The 23,203-nt window shown below is 34.2% G+C and overlaps 1 protein-coding gene across 1 annotated transcript in view; it reads right to left on the minus strand.

The window, feature by feature from the left end:
• The window catches only part of LOC149791122 (trafficking protein particle complex subunit 9-like), a 225,865-nt gene that overhangs the window by 25,036 nt on the left and 177,626 nt on the right, over nucleotides 1-23,203 (minus strand). Inside the window, exons 17-22 of the mRNA XM_089973044.1 lie at nucleotides 18,400-18,440; nucleotides 15,563-15,705; nucleotides 13,322-13,435; nucleotides 11,191-11,329; nucleotides 4,785-4,878; nucleotides 1,369-1,473 (exon numbers count right to left, since the gene is read on the minus strand). Of these exons, the coding sequence (XP_089829170.1) occupies nucleotides 1,369-1,473; nucleotides 4,785-4,878; nucleotides 11,191-11,329; nucleotides 13,322-13,435; nucleotides 15,563-15,705; nucleotides 18,400-18,440 (636 nt within the window). The remainder of the gene's footprint in view (nucleotides 1-1,368; nucleotides 1,474-4,784; nucleotides 4,879-11,190; nucleotides 11,330-13,321; nucleotides 13,436-15,562; nucleotides 15,706-18,399; nucleotides 18,441-23,203) is intronic.

Raw genomic sequence — 23,203 nt, forward strand, 5'->3', positions numbered from 1 at the left:
AGGGGTATATCCTTTATTCATTTTCACCAACGGCCCCTCCCGGATTCTTAATCGTTGAGAGTCCGATTAATCCGGTCTATATGCGATGCCATGATCGGTTTTTAACGAGAATTAATTTTAGAGTTACCGATCAGTCAAATAACCTAATTGACCTACAAGAGGAGGAGTTAGTGGTTACTCTATTTGTAAGATCATAGCAGCAGGGGGATAAATGACATCGACGCGGTCGTCGCTGTGTTTACCGGACGCTGACGACGCTGGGATCGCTGAGTGCAGAACGTATTAATTAAACCAAATGACGTCACCATCGTGTAAGATGGACCGACGTTGTTTTTTTTTTACCAGCGCTGACTACACCGGATCCGCTGAGTGTAGAAAGTAATAATTAAGCAAAATAACGATTGGACAAAATGTCCGATTCGCCCCCCTGCTGCTAGGATTCGTGGTGTTTATCTAATAAGGACTATATTTATTTCTCGGATTGATAAAATATCTCCTTAAATATCTTTTCCAATGTAGACTTCCAAAGTAGACTTACTGTATAGACTTCCAATGTAGACTTCCTGTATAAACTTCCAATGTAGACTTCAATTCTTACTAAATTCTTTTGTTTTAGGAGAAATTTACAAAATCTTAATAATTCATATAATGCATCCATAAGACTAACAAAAACTTAAATATATGTTTCCATATATATACATCTGTGAAATCTTTAGTTATACATGTATACTGTTTTGAATTCAAACCATCTGTCCATCAGGTTAAATTTCATGACAAGTAAGTTGTTGAATTGGTAGAATACATACACAATCATAACTGAAATAATTCTTGTTTCATTCCATTTCCACTTTTACCCCAACATGTGTTTTATTATGACAACACTTGCAACATGTTCTTTTTGTTCAAAATATCACCCAGAACAAATCATACCATACAAAATATCACCAGTAACAAATCACACCATACAAAATATCCCATGTAACAAATCTTACCATATAAAATGTATTAGTCTGTGCTAAATCAAACAAATAACTAGAATGCCAAATTATGTGATATTTTTCCTTATGATTTCAGATATCATAGGTTTGCTGATGGTTATATTAAATACACCATATTAAATTAAAAACACTGAAAGAGTTCACCTGTATAAATTGCCACCTGTATAAACTGCACATGCAATGGTTAACCAATTATATACCTATTGCAAATGAATGCTCAGACAGACATACCTACATATACTGTGCAAAAGACTTTGCAAACAAATAAATTTTTTGATCATGCTCAAATAACCAACACCATTACTACCCCCCAACACCATTACTACCCTCCCATCTGTTTTAATTAGCATTTAGGTCATACAGTACTCACTTGCTTTGGCATTAATCTCCACATGGAGTGCCACAATCTCACCAACTTGAAACTCTTCACTTCCTATCCGCAGTGGTGAATAAAGCTGCCCATTCAACCTGACATCTGCAACAGAAATAAGGATTCTGTCAATAATATTCCTGAAACTTCTTCCAGGACTTAGATAAACAACAATATGGCCATCAAAACTAGTCCCGATGCTTCTAGAGACTGTTATACAAAAGAGTGAAGAAATCATAACTTAAAGACAGTTGTTGAAATGGGTGTAGAAATCATAGCTTAAAGACAGTTGTTGAAGAGGGCATAGAAATCATAACTTAAAGACAGTTGTTGAAAAGGTTGTATAAATCATAACTTAAAGACAGTTGTTGAAATGTGTGTAGAAATACAACTTAAAAACAGTTGTTGAAATGGGTGTAGAAATACAACTTAAAGACAGTTGTTGAAATGGGTGTAGAAATCATAACAAAAAGACAGTTGTTGAAGAGGGCATAGAAATCATAACTTAAAGACAGTTGTTGAAAAGGCTGTAGAAATCATAACAAAAAGACATTTGTTGAAAAGGTTGTAGAAATCATAACAAAAAGACAGTTGTTGAAAAGGGTGTAGAAATCATAACAAAAAGTTGTTGAAGAGGGCATATAAATCATACCTTAAAGATATCCATTGAAAAGGGTGTAGAAATCGTAACTTAAAGTTGTTGAAAAGGGTGTAGAAATCATAACTTAAATAAAGTTGTTGAAAAGGGTGTAGAAATCACAATTTAAAGACAGTTGTTGAAAAGGGTGTAGAAATCATGACTGAGGAATTTAAGCACATGATATGGAAGAGCAATTTCTCATTGATCAGCATGAATTTGAACCAAGAGAGCTTAAGAATTGACTTAAACTTGAGTACCTAATACAGTGGTCAATTTTAAGTTAGAATTAAATTTCAGACAATCAAACTTTTTAAGTCTTGACTTGATTTGAAGAAATATGTTTGTAAAACTTGGACTGTTCTTCACAACAGAAGTCTAGACTTAAATTTAAGGTAAGAACCCAATGATCTGATTGGTTGAATTTTACGTATCACCTAAAACTAAAAGTCTAGACTTAAATTTAAGGTAAGAACCCAATGATCTGATTGGTTGAATTTTAAGTATCACCTAAAACTAGAAGTCTAGACTTAAATTTATGGTAAGAACCCAATGATCTGATTGGTTGAATTTTAAGTATCACCTAAAACGAGAGGTCTAGACTTAAATTTATGGTAAGAACCCAATGATCTGATTGGTTGAATTTTAAGTATCACCTAAAACTAGAAGTCTGGACTTAAGTTTATGGTAAGAACCCAATGATCTGATTGGTTGAATTTTAAGTATCACCTAAAACTAGAAGTCTGGACTTAAGTTTATGGTAAGAACCCAATGATCTGATTGGTTGAATTTTAAGCATCACCTAAAACTAGAAGTCTGGACTTAAATTTATGGTAAGAACCCAATGATCTGATTGGTTGAATTTTAAGCATCACCTAAAACTAGAAGTCTGGACTTAAATTTATGGTAAGAACCCAATGATCTGATTGGTTGAATTTTAAGCATCACCTAAAACTAGAAGTCTGGACTTAAATTTATGGTAAGAACCCAATGATCTGATTGGTTGAATTTTAAGCATCACCTAAAACTAGAAGTCTGGACTTAAATTTATGGTAAGAACCCAATGATCTGATTGGTTGAATTTTAAGTATCACCTAAAACTAGAAGTCTGGACTTAAATTTATGGTAAGAACCCAATGATCTGATTGGTTGAATTTTAAGTATCACCTAAAACTAGAAGTCTAGACTTAAGTTTATGGTAAGAACCCAATGATCTGATTGGTTGAATTTTAAGTATCACCTAAAACAAGAAGTCTGGACTTAAGTTTATGGTAAGAACCCAATGATCTGATTGGTTGAATTTTAAGTATCACCTAAAACAAGAAGTCTGGACTTAAGTTTATGGTAAGAACCCAATGATCTGATTGGTTGAATTTTAAGTATCACCTAAAACAAGAAGTCTGGACTTAAGTTTATGGTAAGAACCCAATGATCTGATTGGTTGAATTTTAAGTATCACCTAAAACTAGAAACTTAAGTTCCATTTCAGCTCAAAGTAATACAAATGTTGTGACAACTAACTGTATATCACTTTACTTAGAGTAAATCTGGGGCCAGATTTTGCATGCTGGGATAAATCAAACATAACCTCTTACCATGGATATTGGCCATAAATCAAACATAACTTCTTTTAATGGATACTGACCAGTGACAAAACAAGACCTCTTATAATCGATACTGACCATAAATCAAACATGACCTCTTATAATAGATACTGACCAGTGACAAAACATGACCTCTTACAATGGATACTGACCATAAATCAAACATGACCTCTTATAATGGATACTGACCATAAATACATGACCTCCTCTTACAATGGATACTGACCAGTGACAAAACATGACCTCTTACAATGGATACTGACCAGTGATAAAACATGACCTCTTATAATGGATACTGACCAGTGACAAAACATGACCTCTTACAATGGATACTAGCCATAAATCAAATATGACCTCTTATAATGGATACTGACCATAAATCAAACATGACCTCTTACAATGGATACTGACCAGTGGCAAAAACATGACCTCTTACAATGGATACTGACCAGTGACAAAACATGACCTCTTACAAAGGATACTCTGACCAGTGACAAAACATGACGTCTTACAATGGATACTGACCAGTAACAAAACATGACCTCTTACAATGGATACTGACCAGTGACAAAACATGACCTCTTATAATGGATACTGACCAGTGACAAAACATGACCTCTTACAATGGATACTAGCCATAAATCAAATATGACCTCTTATAATGGATACTGACCATAAATCAAACATGACCTCTTACAATGGATACTGACCAGTGACAAAAACATGACCTCTTACAATGGATACTGACCAGTGACAAAACATGACCTCTTACAATGGATACTGACCAGTGACAAAACATGACCTCTTACAATGGATACTGACCAGTGACAAAACATGACCTCTTATAATGGATACTGACCAGTGACAAAACATGACCTCTTACAATGGATATTGACCAGTGACAAAACTCAACAATCAATATTTAATTAAAGAGCCTAACATTTAAATTCAACTAACTAAATATCCAAGAAAGACATTCAACTAACTCAATATCCAAGAAAGACATTCAACTAACTCAATATCCAAGAAAGACATTCAAGTAACTCAATATCCAAGAAAGACATTCAAGTAACCAAATAAAAACAATTTAATTTGACAACTGAGAAATACTACATTGCAATTAAATTATCTTTACCTCCTCATAAATTATGCAAAATTATTACTTTAATCCTTACCCCAAATAAGAGGTGAGGCCCGCATCCTGTTGATCTGCTCTTGTGTCCACACCAGGTGATCTATCACAGCTTTGCCACGGACATTCAAAGATTGCTAATACAGTCAAGGAAGATAGGACTTTATTTGAATTAATTATCAAGATTTCATTTATCTTCTTCATTAGTCAGGGCTTGGTAACTTTCTTGATTAGATAATACTGTATGAATCGCATGGCAACAATCACATAGTGCCACATTTAATCTATTTCAGGAAGCAGTAGGATTGCATAAAAAATCACTGATAATACTGCATACACATGACAGATCATACCAAAGATAATCTATACATGTGACAAATCATACTGATAATACGGTATACATGTGACAGATCACACTGATACTGTATACATGTGACAGATCATACTGATGGTACTGTATACATGTAACAGATCATTGTTATTGCTATTGTGGTAGGGTTTAATTCCATTTTTCAGCACATGATAGACTATACATGGTGGCCAGTATTAATGGTGGAGGACCCGGGAAAACTCCGTGAAGAACCACCAACCCATGATTAGCTACTGGCAAGTTTTCTCAAATAACCACATTGGCTGAATCCAAGACTCAAACCCATGCAGAGAGGTGAGAAGGCAGTGATTCATAATGGAGAGCACTTTAGACCACTCGGCCACTCTGGGCCCCGTGACAGATCCTACTGACGGTACTGTATACATGTGACAGATCATACCAATGGTACTGTATACATGTGACAGATCATACCGATGATACTGGATACATGTGACAAATCATACTGATGAAACTGTATACATGTGACAAATCATTCAGATGATACTGTATACATGTGACAAATCATTCTGATGATACTGTATACATGTGACAGATCATTTTGATGATACTGTATACATGTGACAGATCATACTGATGGTACTGTATACATGTGACAGATCATACTGATGGTACTGTATACATGTGACAGATCATACTGATGGTACTGTATACATGTGACAGATCAAACTGATGGAACTGTATACATGTGACAGATCATACTGATGATACTGTATACATGTGACAAATCATTTTGATGATACTGTATACATGGGAAAAATCATATTGATGATACTGTATACATGTGACAAATCATACTGATGGTACTATATAAATGTAACAGATCATACTGATGATACTGGATACATGTGACAGATCATACTGATGATACTGTATACATGTGACAGATCATACAAATGATACTGTATACATGTGACAAATCATACAGATGGTACTGTATAAATGTGACAGATCATACAGATGATACTGTATACATGTGACAAACCATACTGATGATACTGTATACATGTGACAGATCATACTGATGATACTGTATACATGTGACAAATCATTTTGATGATACTGTATACGTGGGAAAAATCATTTTGATGATACTGTATACATGTGACAAATCATACTGATGGTACTATATAAATGTAACAGATCATACTGATGATACTGGATACATGTGACAGATCATACTGATGATACTGTATACACGTGACAAACCATACTGATGATAATGTATACATGTGACAAACCATACTGATGATACTGGATATATGTGACAGATCAGACAGTAGACATTTGACAAATCAAAAAAGGTGATTTACAGAAGTTGCAACTTTGGAGGTTTTTGGTTTTATCAACCAAACATTCACAAGGACAGTAAAGCAATAATACAACAAACTTATTTACATGCATATTTAAAATCTAAAACAACCAAAAACAGTAAATAGTTTTGAAGCAAAATAAAATCATCTCAACTGTCGGTACGCAGTAAAGTATGTTGATCACATAATTACTTTCAGCTATTTGGGACTTAGAGAAGGACTGCAGTATTTGGGACTTATAGAAGGACTGCATTAATGGTCCTAAGTTTCTATTTAAAATTCCAGAATGGCTACCTATTAACAAAAAGTATGATCACATCTCTGTGCTTGGAAAAAGTACACTTTGCTACCGATAGGACACTTAAAGACAGGTTTTAAATGCCCAGTCCAACATTTATGGTGACATGTTGTTTTGTACATATTCCCAACTCTGATATTTGATTTGCGACTGGGGTAGTACAATACAACTATTTTGTTTTATATTAAATTAACTTTTGTGGAAAAAAAAAACAAGGATAATGATGGGTGATAATATACTGAGGCCAAGAATTCATGAAATTTAAAGTAGCTACCTGAATTAGTGTTTGGTGATAATGCAATGAGGCCTAGAATTCATGAAATTTAAAATAGTTATCTGACTTAGTGTCTGGTGATAAAGCAATGAGGACTAGAATTCATGAAATTTAAAGTATCTGACTTAGTGTCTGGTGATAATGCATTGAGGCCTAGAATTCATGAAATTTAAAATAGTTATCTGACTTAGTGTCTGGTGATAATGCATTGAGGGCTAGAATGCTTGAAATTTAAAATAGCTATCTGACTTAGTGCCTGGTGATAATGCATTGAGGCCTAGAATTCATGAAATTTAAAGTAGCTATCTGACTCAGTGTCTGGTGATAATGCATTGAGACCTAGAATTCATGAAATTTAAAGTAGCTACCTGACTTAGTGTCTGGTGAAAATGTATTGAGGCCTAGAATTCATGAAATTTAAAGCAGCTATCTGACAGAGTCTGGAGATAATGCATTGAGGCCTAGAATTCATGAAATTTAAAGTAGCTATCTGACTTAGTGTCTGGTGATAATGCATTGAGGCCTAGAATTCATGAAATTTAAAGCAGCTATCTGACAGAGTCTGGAGATAATGCATTGAGGCCTAGAATTCATGAAATTTAAAGTAGCTATCTGACTTAGTGTCTGGTGATAATGCATTGTGGCCTAGAATTCATGAAATTTAAAGTAGCTAGTGTCTGGTGATAATGCATTGAGGCCTAGAATTCATGAAATTTAAAGTAGCTAGTGTCTGGTGATAACGCATTGAGGCCAAGAATTCATGAAATTTAAAGTAGCTACCTGACTTAGTGTCTGGTGATAATGCACTGAGGACTAGAATTCATGAAATTTAAAGTAGCTATCTGACTTAGTGTCTGGTGATAATGCACTGAGGACTAGTAGCTATCTGACTTAGTGTCTGGTGAAAATGTATTGAGGCCTAGAATTCATGAAATTTAAAGTAGCTATCTGACTTAGTGTCTGGTGATAATGCATTGTGGCCTAGAATTCATGAAATTTAAAATAGCTATCTGACTTAGTGCCTGGTGATAACGCACTGAGGCCTAGAATTCATGAAATTTAAAGTAGCTATCTGACTTAGTGCCTGGTGATAATTCATTGAGGCCAAGAATTCATGAAATTTAAAGTAGCTATCTGACTTAGTGTCTGGTGATAATGCATTGTGGCCTAGAATTCATGAAATTTAAAGTAGCTATCTGACATAGTGTCTGATAATAAGGCACTGAGGCCCAGAATTCATGAAATTTAAAGTAGCTACCTGACTTAGTATCTGGTGATAACGCATTGAGGCCTAGAATTCATGAAATTTGAAGCAGCTATCTGACAGAGTCTGGAGATAATGCATTGAGGCCTAGAATTCATGAAATTTAAAATAGCTATCTGACTTAGTGTCTGGTGATAAAGCAATGAGGCCTAGAATTCATGAAATTTAAAGCAACTATCTGACTTAGTGTCTGGAGATAATGTATTGAGGCCTAGAATTCATGAAATTTAAAGTAGCTCTCTGACTTAGTGTCTGGTGATAATGCACTGAGGCCTAGAATTCATGAAATTTAAAGTATCTGACTCAGTGTCTGGTGATAATGCATTGAGGCCTAGAATTCATGAAATTTAAAGTAGCTATCTGACTCAGTGTCTGGTGATAATGCATTGAGACCTAGAATTCATGAAATTTAAAGTAGATATCTGACTTAGTGTCTGGAGATAATGCATTGAGGCCTAGAATTCATGAAATTTAAAATAGCTATCTGACTTAGTGTCTGGTGATAAAGCAATGAGGCCTAGAATTCATGAAATTTAAAGCAGCTATCTGACTTAGCGTCTGGTGAAAATGCATTGAGGCCTAGAATTCATGAAATTTAAAATAGTTATCTGACTTAGTGTCTGGTGATAAAGCAATGAGGCCTAGAATTCATGAAATTTAAAGCAGCTAGTGTCTGGTGATAATGCATTGAGGCCAAGAATTCATGAAATTTAAAGTAGCTACCTGACTTAGTGTCTGGTGATAATGCACTGAGGACTAGAATTCATGAAATTTAAAGTAGCTATCTGACTTAGTGTCTGGTGAAAATGCACTGAGGCCTAGAATTCATGAAATTTAAAGTAGCTACCTGACTTAGTGTCTGGTGAAAATGTATTGAGGCCTAGAATTCATGAAATTTAAAGTAGCTACCTGACTTAGTGTCTGGTGAAAATGTATTGAGGCCTAGAATTCATGAATTTAAGTAGCTATCTGACTTGGGGGCGCTCACCAGTTAATATGTACTTTTGAGAGAGTGACATCTTTAAGGTGAAGTAGTTCGCATTTAAAACATGCACAATGGAGAGAATGTTGGCATACCTCTATGCTACATTAATGTAATGTGGATGATATTTCTTTTGGATATTGTACTTTTGGAAATTTTAGATGATTTAAGCACACTGCTAACTAAAATGACTGCTCCCTTTTGTTAAAAAAATCAGCCTGAATTAGTCTAAAGTACACTATACATAGCAGCTATTAAACTAGGGAAAATGAATTTTGCCAGACTAGACAATACAAGCTTCTGAAAGTGTAATGAATGAATTACCAAATATATAAAATGTAAGAAAAGTTATCAGCTCTTTTTTTTTTTTACAATTTACCTCTGAAGTTCAGGAAGTGAAAATGACCAAGTAGAGCTAGCACTTTTTGAAAGGTACACATCTGAAGTAAGGCCAATCTGTATACTCTATAACCCATAGTACACCCATCAATCATACACCAAAATAAAGGGAATTAAAGGTTCTTTGCATCATACCTAAGATATACAAGGTCTTTTTTAAACAGCCAGTATAACCAGTTAGGAAAGCTGGGGAAACTCTTTTTATTTAAAATCCTAACCCTATGCAAAATACGAAACTGTAGAGCGCCACCTTAGTGTCTGGTGATAACGCATTGAGGCCTAGAATTCATGAAATTTAAGGCAGCTATCTGACTTAGTGTCTGGTGATAATGCATTGAGGCTTAGAATTCATGAAATTTAAAGTATCTACCTGACTTAGTGCCTGGTGATAATCCATTGAGGCCAAGAATTCATGAAATTTAAAGTATCTACCTGACTTAGTGCCTGGTGATAATCCATTGAGGCCAAGAATTCATGAAATTTAAAGTAGCTATCTGACTTAGTGTCTGACGATAACGCATTGAGGCCAAGAATTCATGAAATTTAAAGCAGCTATCTGACTTAGTGTCTGACGATAACGCATTGAGGCCAAGAATTCATGAAATTTAAAGTATCTACCTGACTTAGTGTCTGACGATAACGCACTGAGGCCTAGAATTCATGAAATTTAAAGTAGCTACCTGACTTAGTGTCTGGTGATAACGCATTGAGGCCTAGAATTCATGAAATTTAAAGTAGCTATCTGACTTAGTGTCTGACGATAACGCATTGAGGCCTAGAATTCATGAAATTTAAAGTAGCTTAGTGTCTGAATCTCCTCACTCCTCCCCAAAACACATTTTCAATTAACCGCAATAACAAACAAAAAAATCCAAATGATAAACTGGTAACATTTTATACTGTGAACAGACAGAAGATATAATCAGATTTGAATCGTCATTGACAAGAAAGGAAAACAACATCAGAGAATAATCCAGATCAAAAGGCATCAACCAATTTTTTCTAGTACAATATGTTTCTTCACTAAAAGGATGAATAGTTTAGCACAACATAAGGACAGTTTTTTATACACATGGGTGGGAGAACCATGGGATTCCATACTTGGTTAGTCTTACATCAAAAGTTTCCAAGGTGAATCTAGTGAAAGTGGAAAATTCATGTCTGGGTTAATTTGTTGTTGTAGGGTTTAATGCCATTTTTCAGCACACGATTTGGCTATACATGGCAGACAGTATTAATGGTGGAGGCAGAACCTGGGAAAACCCATGGAAAGAAACAGCAACCCACAAGAAGCTACTGGCAAGCTTTCTCATATACCCACATTGGTTGAATCCGAGACTTGAACCCACGCAGACGGAGGTGAGATGGCAGTGATTCGTTACGGAGAGCGCTTTAGACCACTAGGCCACTCAGGGACCCCGTCTGGGTTAAGGTTGTGCTTCATGAAAGTAGAGTGGTCAATGTCTGTGGAAGGAATCTGTCAATCAGAATGTCAATCACTGATAAGAACATGAATCTTGTTAAAGGATACAATTGTCCAATGAATATCCACAAAGTTAGCAATGTACTGGCTTTGAGGATTTCTTCTCAATTCTGATCTAGACAGTGACTCTCTACTTTCTGTGGACGGCAGTTCTGGAAACTCCTGTCTCTCAATCTGGATGGTTATCCTGTAACATAATTAGAAACCAGTCAATGATCAAATTACCATACAGTCAATGATCAAATTACCATAAAGTCAATGATCAAATTACCATAAAGTCAATGATCAAATTACCATAAAGTCAATGATCAAATTACCATACAGTCAATGACCAAATTTCCATACAGTCAATGACTGAATTACCAAACAGTCAATGACCAAATTACCAAACAGTCAATGACCAAATTAACAAATAACATAATTAGAAAGCAGTCAATGATCAAATTACCATACAGTCAATGACCAAATTATTAAACAGTCAATGATCAAATTACCATACAATGACCAAATTACCATTCAGTCAATGATCAAATTACCATAGTCAATGGCCAAATTATCAGTAAGTCAATTTATCACTGACAAAAAATCCAGAGTCAATAAATTTGTTACTGACCAGATTACCAAACAGTCTGTCACTGACCAAATTATCAAACAGTCAATGTCACTGACCAAATTATCAAACAATCAATTTGTCACTGACCTAATTACCAAATCATCAATTTGTCACTGACCAAATTTTTACTAGCATTAACTTTTGTCATGTCTTCGAAAACAGGGGTTCTCAGACCGTAGTATGTATATAATTGGTGGTCTAAAAACTCCATTCAGGTGGCACACCAAAAGTTTTAAATTTTTTAGCTAATGGTACAATTAACATTATGGAAGATCATTAAGTAGTCTGTCAAGAACCTCAGCAATAATTCAGAAGTCTGATGAGAGCTTCAGCAATCATTAAGAAGTCTACTAAGAGCATCAGCAATCATTAAGAAGTCTGATGAGAGCTTCAGCAATCATTAAGAAGTCTACTAAGAGCATCAGCAATCATTAAGAAGTCTGATGAGAGCTTCAGCAATCATTAAGAAGTCTACTAAGAGCATCAGCAATCATTAAGAAGTCTACTGAGAGCATCAGCAATCATTAAGAAGTCTACTAAGAGCATCAGCAATCATTAAGAAGTCTACTAAGAGCATCAGCAATCATTAAGAAGTCTACTAAGAGCTTCAGCAATCATTAAGAAGTCTACTAAGAGCATCAGCAATCATTAAGAGTCCTTCTCAGCAATAGTGAAGTTGTCAGTGGAAAAATAAATGTTTGAGAACCATTGTTTTAAAATATAGTATTTAAGTCAACAGCTACATTATTATCATTTTTTAAAGTCCTAATTACTATTCCACTGATCATGTTATAAATATCTGAATCTAATTTAAATAAAAACTACTCTAAAAAATACTGTGTATGAGTAAACTGATGTGCAGTTCTTAAATTTTTCTACCTTTTCACAAGTCATGAAACTGTAACCTTGTGATAATTCAAATGAACCATCATTAAAAATAAAAAGTTGCAAACACTTGTGTAATGCAAGACTATTGTCCATATTTTGTATTAAATCCTTGAATATTTCATTAATACCTTGTATGACACAAGATGATTCATATCAAGTCACTGGATATTTCATTAATACCTTGTATGACACAAGATGATTCATATCAAGTCACTGGATATTTCATTAATACCTTGTATGACATAAGATGATTCATATCAAGTCACTGGATATTTCATTAATACCTTGTATGACACAAGATGATTCATATCAAGTCACTGGATATTTCATTAATACCTTGTATGACACAAGATGATTCATATCAAGTCACTGGATATTTCATTAATACCTTGTATGACACAAGATGATTCAAATAAAGACCCTGGATATTTCATTTAATACCTTGTATGACACAAGATGATTCAAATAAAGACCCTGGATATTTCATTAATACCTTGTATGACACAAGATGATTCAAATAAAGACCCTGGATATTTCATTAATACCTTGTATGACACAAGATGATTCACATAAAGTCCCTGGATACTTCATTAATACCTTATATGACACAAGATGATTCATATAAAGACCCTGGATATTTCATTAATACCCATTATGACGTTATATTTTATTTGTTACCTTTTGAGTCGATTCGGCTCTAGAATTAGTGTCTCATGCTCTTCTGAATACTGTAGCTCCATCTGGTGGCCAGATATGTTCTGCACATCAAAAATTAAGTACACATGGTCTGGACTGAAAGATTAGACAGATGCTTGGTGCTTAAGGATGTTTTTTTTCTTCTTCCTGAATATAACATCTAGATGTATCTTTCAGTAAATATGAGTAAATGTATTACATGAAAAATGAGTAATGTTTATATGAAATGGGAGTAAATGTATTACATGAAATGTGAGTAAATGTATCACATGAAATATGAGTAAGTGTATTACATGAAATATGAGTACATGTATTACATGAAACATGAGTAAACATATGAAGTGAAAATGTATTACATGAAATATGAGTAAATGTATTATATGAAATGGGAGTAAATGTATTACATTAAATATTAATATTTCAAATATACAAGGAAATGGTTTTTGATTTAATTGATTTCCATGGTTAACAGGTTTCTGATGTTTGAGTTCTATGTAGTTTATTCAATAAAAGCTTTAAACATTAGTAGTAACTCATTTATCTTTAAACAGCTACAGTTAAACTTAACTTTAAACATTATAGTGACTCCTTTAACTGTAACTTCTACTGTGACTTGTTTCACTTTAAACCTCTATAGTGACTCTTTTAATTGCAACCTCTATAGTGACTCCTTTAACTGTAACCTCTATAGTGACTCATTTCACTTTAAGCCTCTATAGTGACTCCTTTAATTGTAAGCTCTATATAGTGACTCATTTAACTGCAACCTCTAGACTCATTTCACTTTAAAGCTCTATCGTGACTCCTTTAATTGTAACCTCTATAGTGACTCCTTTCATTGTAACCTCTATATTGATTCCTTTAACTGTAACCTCTATAGTGACTCCTTTAATTATAACCTCTATAGTGACTAATTTAACTGTAACATCAATAGTGATCTCTATGGTGACTCCTTCAACTGTGACCTCTATAGTGACTCATTTTACTTTAAACCACTACAGTGACACCTTTAACTGTAACCTCCATAGTGACTCATTTCACTTTAAACGTATATAGTGACTCATTTAAATTTTCTATAATAACCCATTTTGCTTTAATTTGAATTTAGCTCCAGTTCTTGCAACATTACTCATATACTAAGTACTGTATATTATATGTGCAGTGAGTGCTCAGCCATTTAACACTGTCATCATCAGTAAGGTGGAGAGCCTGTAGTCCCATGGGGAACTTTGTCTGTGGACAGTTGTTCACAATGTGTGACAAGGTCTGCAGAGCTCCACAGCAACAGGAATGGTTAGTGGCCTGGTCCCATTGGACAAGGTTGACTGTACAATAACCCTGTCCTGTCCAAACGTGGTTCAGCGTGGTCCATAGATGATGTGTAAGGATAAAGCCAGGCAGACAGATGGCTCAGCTACAAAGGAGTGGTCTACAAATATTTGTTGAAGACCACTCAACACTCAATGCCAGAATAGCTGTCATATCCTTTGGCAATAACCCTAACCAGACTGGGAAACTCGAAATCAAGTTGACTGCTGGATTTACTGCATACTGATCCATTGTAAAATAATGGTGAGATTTTAGTTATCGATGACCAGTACACTTAAAACGTCCCAAAGCTAAGTTTTCATGCTATGTGTACATCATTTTTCCTGATTCAATGAGTGCATAGCCATTGCCTCCTAAATTCATTAATTTTGATCTAATTCCATAAATGTTTTAGCAAACAACTGCAATCTCTATTCAGAATAAGGTTTATTACTATTATATTCTTTACACATAAAAATATTTTTTGTCCCTTTAAAATGGTATGCTAATGTTGTCTCCATAGTAATAAATTAGTTTTTTGCAACAATGTGAAATTTGGTATACTTGCCTCTCTGATGGTAAGACATCCCATTTACAGTTTGCTATGCTTGTCACTCTGACAGTAAGATATCCCATTTACAGTTTGTTATGCTTGTCTCTATGACAGTATGACATTCCAGTACAGTTTGCATTGCTTGTCTCTCTGACAGTAAGACATCCTCTGTCAATTTGCTACACTTACCTCTCTGACAGTAAGACATCCCATTTACAGTTTGCTATGCTTGCCCCTCTGACAGTAAGACATACCATGTCAGTTTGCTATGCTTGCCCCTCTGACAGTAAGACATACCATGTCAGTTTGCTATGCTTGCCCCTCTGACAGTAAGACATACCATGTCAGTTTGCTATAATTACCTCTCTGAAGGTAAGACATCCCATTTACAGAAGACAAGAGAAGGAAGGATATCAATACTAAGCGCCAAGGAACTACAGCGCCAGAACCCTTCTGCCTGTCCAGGACCGCCGGAATACTCTACTTTAAGTACAGCGTCTATACTCTGAAAAAAAAAAGTCCCTTAATACACTAAAGAAAATGACATTAAACAGAATATGTACAAATGATTGGTACGGTCAGTATAGCCATGAGATACACTATGGGTGGTATGGTCAGTATAGCCATGAGATACACTATGGGTCATATGGTCAGTACAGACATTCGATACATTGTGGGTGGTATGGTCAGTACAGACATGAGATATATAGTGGATGGTATGGTCAGTACAGCCATGAGATATATAGTGGGTGTATGGTCAGTACAGCCATGAGATACATTGTAGGTGGTATGGTCAGTACAGCCATGAGATACATTGTGGGGGTATGGTCAGTACAGCCATGAGATGCATTGTGGGTGGTATAGTCAGTACAGCCATGAGATACATTGTGGGTGGTGTGGTCAGTACAGCCATGAGATACATTGTGGGTGGCATGGTCAGTACAGCCATGAGATACATTGTGGGTGGTATGGTCCAGCCATGAGATACATTGTGGGTGGTATGATCAGTACAGCCATGAGATACATTGTGGGTGGTATGGTCAGTACAGCCATGAGATACATTATGGGTGGTATGGTCAGTACAGCTATGAGATGCATTGTGGGTGGTATGGTCAGTACAGCCATGAGATACATTGTAGGTGGTGTGGTCAGTACAGCCATGAGATACATTGTAGGTGGTGTGGTCAGTACAGCCATGAGATATATAGTGGGGGTATGGTCAGTACAGCCATGAGATACATTGTAGGTGGTATGGTCAGTACAGCCATGAGATACATTGTAGGTGGTATGGTCAGTACAGACATGAGATACATTGTAGGTGGTGTGGTCAGTACAGCCATGAGATACATTGTGGGTGGTGTGGTCAGTACAGCCATGAGATACATTGTGGGTGGTGTGGTCAGTACAGCATGAGATATATAGTGGGGGTATGGTCAGTACAGCCATGAGATACATTGTAGGTGGTGTGGTCAGTACAGCCATGAGATAGATTGTAGGTGGTATGGTCAGTACAGCCATGAGATACATTGTAGGTGGTATGGTCAGTACAGCTATGAGATACACTGTGGGTGGTGTGGTCAGTACAGAAATGAGATACATTGTGGGTGGTATGGTCAGTACAGACATTAGATACATTGTGGGTGATATGGTCCGTACAGCTATGAGATATGTTGTGGGTGGTATGGTCAGTACAGCTATGAGATAGGTTGTGGGTGGTATTATCAGTACAGCAATGAGATACATTGTGTGTGGTGATCTCATGCAAACACTGGACAAATGTACAGTTTGGGTCCATAAATAACAAAAACATTATGTACCAGAATTAATGCCATCTCTGATGAACAAAGTTCCTCTCTGAGAAGATATATGGGTTATGCCCCTTTTCATTAGGGTCAGGGGTCATTCAATATTTAAAATTTTCTGTAAAGGCAGGCAAAATTTTAGTTGATGGGTAACAGAAGTAACCATATATGGTTTGCATTGATTTATATTCACCATATGCCTCTTAAAAAAGCTGATATTCTATTGAATATGGCTTGGTGAGCAAGTTACATATCAAGATATTGTTTCTGAAGTGTGAAGGTCTGTTTTCAAGCCTAATTTATAAAAGCTAGCCAACCAAAATGTCAGTCCTGTTTGACAGTCTCATGTATGAGCTGTAAATAAGTAGCATAGTTATTTCTTTGTCATGGTTCACAAAGAATATTAGATCATTGATAATTTTTAGTCAGTTTTGATTTATTTTGTTGAATGTATTAAAGTAAGAAGGATAAAGAAATCTTGAGTGGAACATAAATTTGGGACAGAACAATATATATATTTTATGTATTTGATGAATAGAAAACATAAAATAATATTGATAATAATAATAATAATAATAATAATAATAATGATAATAATAATAATAATAATAATAATAATAATAATAATGATAATAATAATAATAATAATGATAATAATAATAATAATAATAATAATAATAATAATAATAATAATAATGATAATAATAATAATAATAATAATAATGATAATAATAATAATAATAATAATAATAATAATGATAATAATAATAATAATGATAATAATAATAATGTTTGGTACATGATATCTGTTCCAAAACCAATTCTAAAGGTGAACCTGTGTACAAAGGCCAGTCTGACCTTTTCCCACAGGTGGCCAATACTGACAGGTATGACTACTTGTACACCAGATCAAACTTGTTCTTTCACTGACTAAAATAAAGATAAAATAAATGTAGGTTTTTCTACATGCATGATATTGTGAGAAAACTAAGGTTTAAAACACTTTGAAATGTTGATACTGTAACTTGTAAAATCTATCAAAAGTCATCCAGTATGTCATAGAAAAGTAATCCAATATGCCATAGAAAAGTAGTCCAATATGCCATAAAGTGACCCAATATGCCATAAACAGTGATCCATTATGCCATAGAAAAGTGATCCAATATACCATAGAAAAGTCATCCAATATGCCACAGAAAAGTCATCCAATATCCCATAGAAAAGTCATCTAATATGCCATACAAAAATAATCAAATGTGCCATAGAAAAGTGATCCAATATGCCATAAAAAACAATGTGCCATATAAAAGTCATCTAAAAGGACATACAAAGATGTAAATAAATATTCTGACAACTTTAAAATAAATTCTAAAGATGAATTACTTTATCAAACTTACCCTGGCTTCTAAGCTGTCCATCCTACTCCCTACAGAATCAACTGAAATACAGAACACAACTAAAGGTTACAATTTAGATACATCATCATCATTGTTATTATTATTACTATTATTGTTATTATTACCCGAAATAATAGTATTGTACAATTTTGAAAAAATCTCAGTCTTCTTGGCAAAATCTTATTTTGTAATTATGTAATTATGTAATTATGTGATTATGTAATTATGTAATTATATGATTATGTAATTATGTGATAATGTGATTATGTAATTATGTGATTATGTAATTATGTGACATTTCCTCTAAATTAATGACTTCATTTCTGACAATTTGAAAACTTGCAGGAAAATAGGTCATGATGAAACATTAATGCAAACAATAAATTAAAGAGACAATACCTTATATTTGTTCAAATTTTCTGAGCCAAACTCTCCATGTCAAGACCCCAAAAATCAGATATATTAATTATATCTTTATTACTGAATGACAGCATCAACAAACACTACAAAAAATGAAATATGATACTTACTTGTATCTATATCAGTACACTATGGGATGTACCAATGTTGAAAATAGGATATGATTCTTTTATTATCTCTTTATCAATGTGCCAATGTTGAAAATAGGATGTAATTCTTTAATTATCAATTTATCAATGAACCACAAGAAATTTTACAAAGTTTCAAGATTCTAGATTTATTCAAGTGAAAGCTACAAAATGTTTCAGCTTTAAATATTTTTATTTTCAAAAATGTTTGTATAATAGCATAATTATTTAATTGAGTCTCTTTATTTGGTAATACAGCATTGTCATTGTAAATATGCCATAAGTTGACTGAGTCTTACTATCTGGTAATATTGCACTGTAAGTGCAACAGTGTAATTAGTTGAATGAGTCTTGATATTTGGTAATATTGCACTGTAATTGCAACAGTGTAATTAGTTGAATGAGTCTTGATATTTGGTAATACTGCACTGTAATTGTAACAGTGTAATTAGTTGACTGAGTCTCGATATTCAGTAATATTGCACTGTAATTGTAACAGTGTAATTAGTTGACTGAGTCTTGATATTTGGTAACATTGCACTGTAATTGTAACAGTGTAATTAGTTGACTGACAGTCTTGATATTTGGTAATATTGCACTGTAATTGTAACAGTGTAATTAGTTGACTGACAGTCTTGATATTTGGTAATATTGCACAGTAATTGTAACAGTGTAATTAGTTGACTGAGTCTCGATATTCAGTAATATTGCACTGTAATTGTAACAGTGTAATTAGTTGACTGACAGTCTTGATATTTGGTAATATTGCACAGTAATTGTAACAGTGTAATTAGTTGAATGAGTCTTGATATTTGGTTGTTGTTGTTCTAGGGTTTAACGCCATTTATCAGCACAAGATAGGCCATATATGGCGGCCAGCATAACTGGTGGAGGAAGAACCCTGGAAAACCCAGGAAAGAACCACCGACCCACGAGAAGCTACTGGCAGGCTTTCCCACGTACCCACACTAGCCGAGCCTTGGACTCGAACATACGCAGACAAAGGTGAGATGGCAGTGATCCGGAATGGTGAATGCTCTAGACCACTCGGCCACTTGGGGCCCCCCTTAATATTTGGTAATATTGCACTGTAATTGTAACAGTGTAATTAGATGACTGAGTATTGATATTTGGTAATATTGCTCTGTAATTGTAACAGTGTAATTAGTTGACTGAGTCTTGATATTTGGTAATATTGCACTGTAATTGTAACAGTGTAATTAGTTGACTGACAGTCTTGATATTTGGTAATATTGCACTGTAATTGTAACAGTGTAATTAGTTGACTGACAGTCTTGATATTTGGTAATATTGCACAGTAATTGTAACAGTGTAATTAGTTGACTGAGTCTCGATATTTGGAAATGTTGCATTGTAATTGTAACAGTGTAATTAGATGGCTTTCTCTTGATATTTGGTAATATTGCACTGTAAGTGCAACAGTGTAATTAGTTGAATGAGTCTTGATATTTGGTAATATTGCACTGTAATTGTAACAGTGTAATTAGATGGCTTTCTCTTGATATTTGGTAATATTGCACTGTAAGTGCAACAGTGTAATTAGTTGACTGAGTCTTGATATTTGGCAATATTGCACTGTAATTGTAACAGTGTAATTAGATGGCTTTCTCTTGATATTTGGTAATATTGCACTGTAAGTGCAACAGTGTAATTAGTTGAATGAGTCTTGATATTTGGTAATATTGCACTGTAATTGCAACAGTGTAATTAGTTGAATGAGTCTTGATATTTGGTAATATTACACTGTAATTGTAACAGTGTAATTAGCTGACTGAGTCTCGATATTTGGAAATGTTGCACTGTAATTGTAACAGTGTAATTAGTTGAATGAGTCTTGATATTTGGTAATACTGCACTGTAATTGTAACAGTGTAATTAGATGACTGAGTCTTGATATTTGGTAATATTGCTCTGTAATTGTAACAGTGTAATTAGTTGACTGAGTCTTGATATTTGGTAATATTGCACTGTAATTGTAACAGTGTAATTAGTTGACTGACAGTCTTGATATTTGGTAATATTGCACTGTAATTGTAACAGTGTAATTAGTTGACTGAGTCTTGATATTTGGCAATATTGCACTGTAATTGTAACAGTGTAATTAGTTGACTGACAGTCTTGATATTTGGTAATATTGCACAGTAATTGTAACAGTGTAATTAGTTGACTGAGTCTTGATATTTGGTAATATTGCACTGTAATTGTAACTGTAATTAGTTGAATGAGTCTTGATATTTGGTAATATTGCACTATAATTGCAACAATGTAATTAGTTAACTGAGTCTAGATATTTGGTAATATTGCACTGTAATTGTAACAGTGTAATTAGTTGACTGAGTCTTGATATCTGGTAATTTTGCACTGTAATTGTAACAGTGTAATTAGTTGACTGAGTCTTGATATTTGGTAATATTGCACAGTAATTGTAACAGTGTAATTAGTTGACTGAGTCTTGATATTTGGTAATATTGCACTGTAATTGTAACAGTGTAATTAGATGACTGAGTCTTGATATTTGGTAATATTGCACAGTAATTGTAACAGTGTAATTAGATGAGTGAGTCTTGATATTTGGTAATATTGCACAGTAATTGTAACAGTGTAATTAGATGACTGGGTCTTGATATTTGGAAATATTGCACAGTAATTGTAACAGTGTAATTAGCTGAATGAGTCTTGATATCTGGTAATATTGCACTGTAATTACAACAGTGTAATTAGTTAACTGACAGTCTTGATATTTGCAGTTTATACCCCAGTGGTGTAACTTTGAGAGTAAAGGAAATAAATGAAAAACCTTCAAGTCAGAATTGGGGATCAAATGAAAAATGTGGGGGTCAAAAATGTACTAAAAATTTCATCTGACCCTTACTTGTTCAGACTGAAATGGGATATTGCAATTCGCACAAAAATCTCTCTCTCTCTGTTTCTCTGTCTCTCTCTCTAAGAATACAAATAAACCAACACATACAATTAACAAACAAATGTACTGTCCATTCAAAAAATAATTTTATTAGTTTATTTCTCTTTTTAAAGTTGTACTTTTAACAGTCTCCTTATAATCTTTTTGAAGCAATACTATAGACCAAACACATTACATACAAGCCAATACAAAAAGCCTAATAAATCTTTTTAGCCAAATGGCAGTTAATTTACTGCCTGTTATGAAATGTGTGCTTTCATTGATTTTATTGTACTTTTATCCTAGAACAAATTTATCCAAAAATCAACGAGGTTAATAATTCATCTTGTTTTTAGTAAGTTGTACTTGAACTTTTAAATCTTTCTCTTATTGCAGCAAAGTTACAAACCAACAAAATCTGCAATGACCCCAGTCTTTGTAATCCAAATAATGCATTTGTCTCTATAAGCTTACTGATTTCTTTGTTGTGAAAGAATGACTTAGGTGATAATATGTTTTCCACATACACCTCTCCCTCGATAACCTGCACACAATGGGGTACACAAACATACATTGCACTATAAGCAAGGCACGAGTTACCGAGGGACCTCCAAAAATGGAAAAAAAATCACTTTGACATAGAGAAAAATGTAAGGGGGGGACGGCGGCGGTGTTAGGGAACTGGGCTGTTTAATGACTGAATCCTCATTTTACAATCATGTCGATAATAATTTTTAATAATGTGCTTTTTCTAATGAAGTTATTCATTATTCTGTTTAAATAACATTTTTTTCTTCTCAAAATATCCAACATATGAAAGATCGTTCTAACTGGTTTGAATTACTATCACGTGTACGCAAAAAATCTGTGTATTACATCACTGCTTTTTGTTTTCTTGATGAGTCTGGTTTCCGTAGTGGTATATAATAGTGTCCTGTGAAATCGGTTGTCCACAATTTGGGAACTAGACTAACTGTTGATACACCACCAAACAAGATTCCTTTTTTTTTTTAAAACACACGACATTTATTTCGTAACACATCTATGTCGAAACTCAATTTTGTATTGTTCAATTAGTATACTGTTAATGTCGTGATTTCATTGGAAGTAATAATGAAATTTCTTATCATCCCTAAAGATATCTCTAAATGACAGTTCAAGAATTCTCTGAACCTCACTTGCCCACAATGGTCCGTATCTGTGAAATCAATCTCTTTATTTTACGAAGTATTCTTTTCGCTTTCCTGCCTTGTTATCTTTGATCACAGTTATGAAAGAGTCGGTTAATTTAAGGTAGATTCTGTTACATACACAATAACGTATATTACAGTGT

The sequence above is a fragment of the Sinohyriopsis cumingii genome, chromosome 10, assembly GCF_028554795.1.
Source record: "Sinohyriopsis cumingii isolate HCF-2022 chromosome 10, ASM2855479v2, whole genome shotgun sequence".
Lineage (NCBI taxonomy): Eukaryota > Metazoa > Mollusca > Bivalvia > Unionida > Unionidae > Sinohyriopsis > Sinohyriopsis cumingii.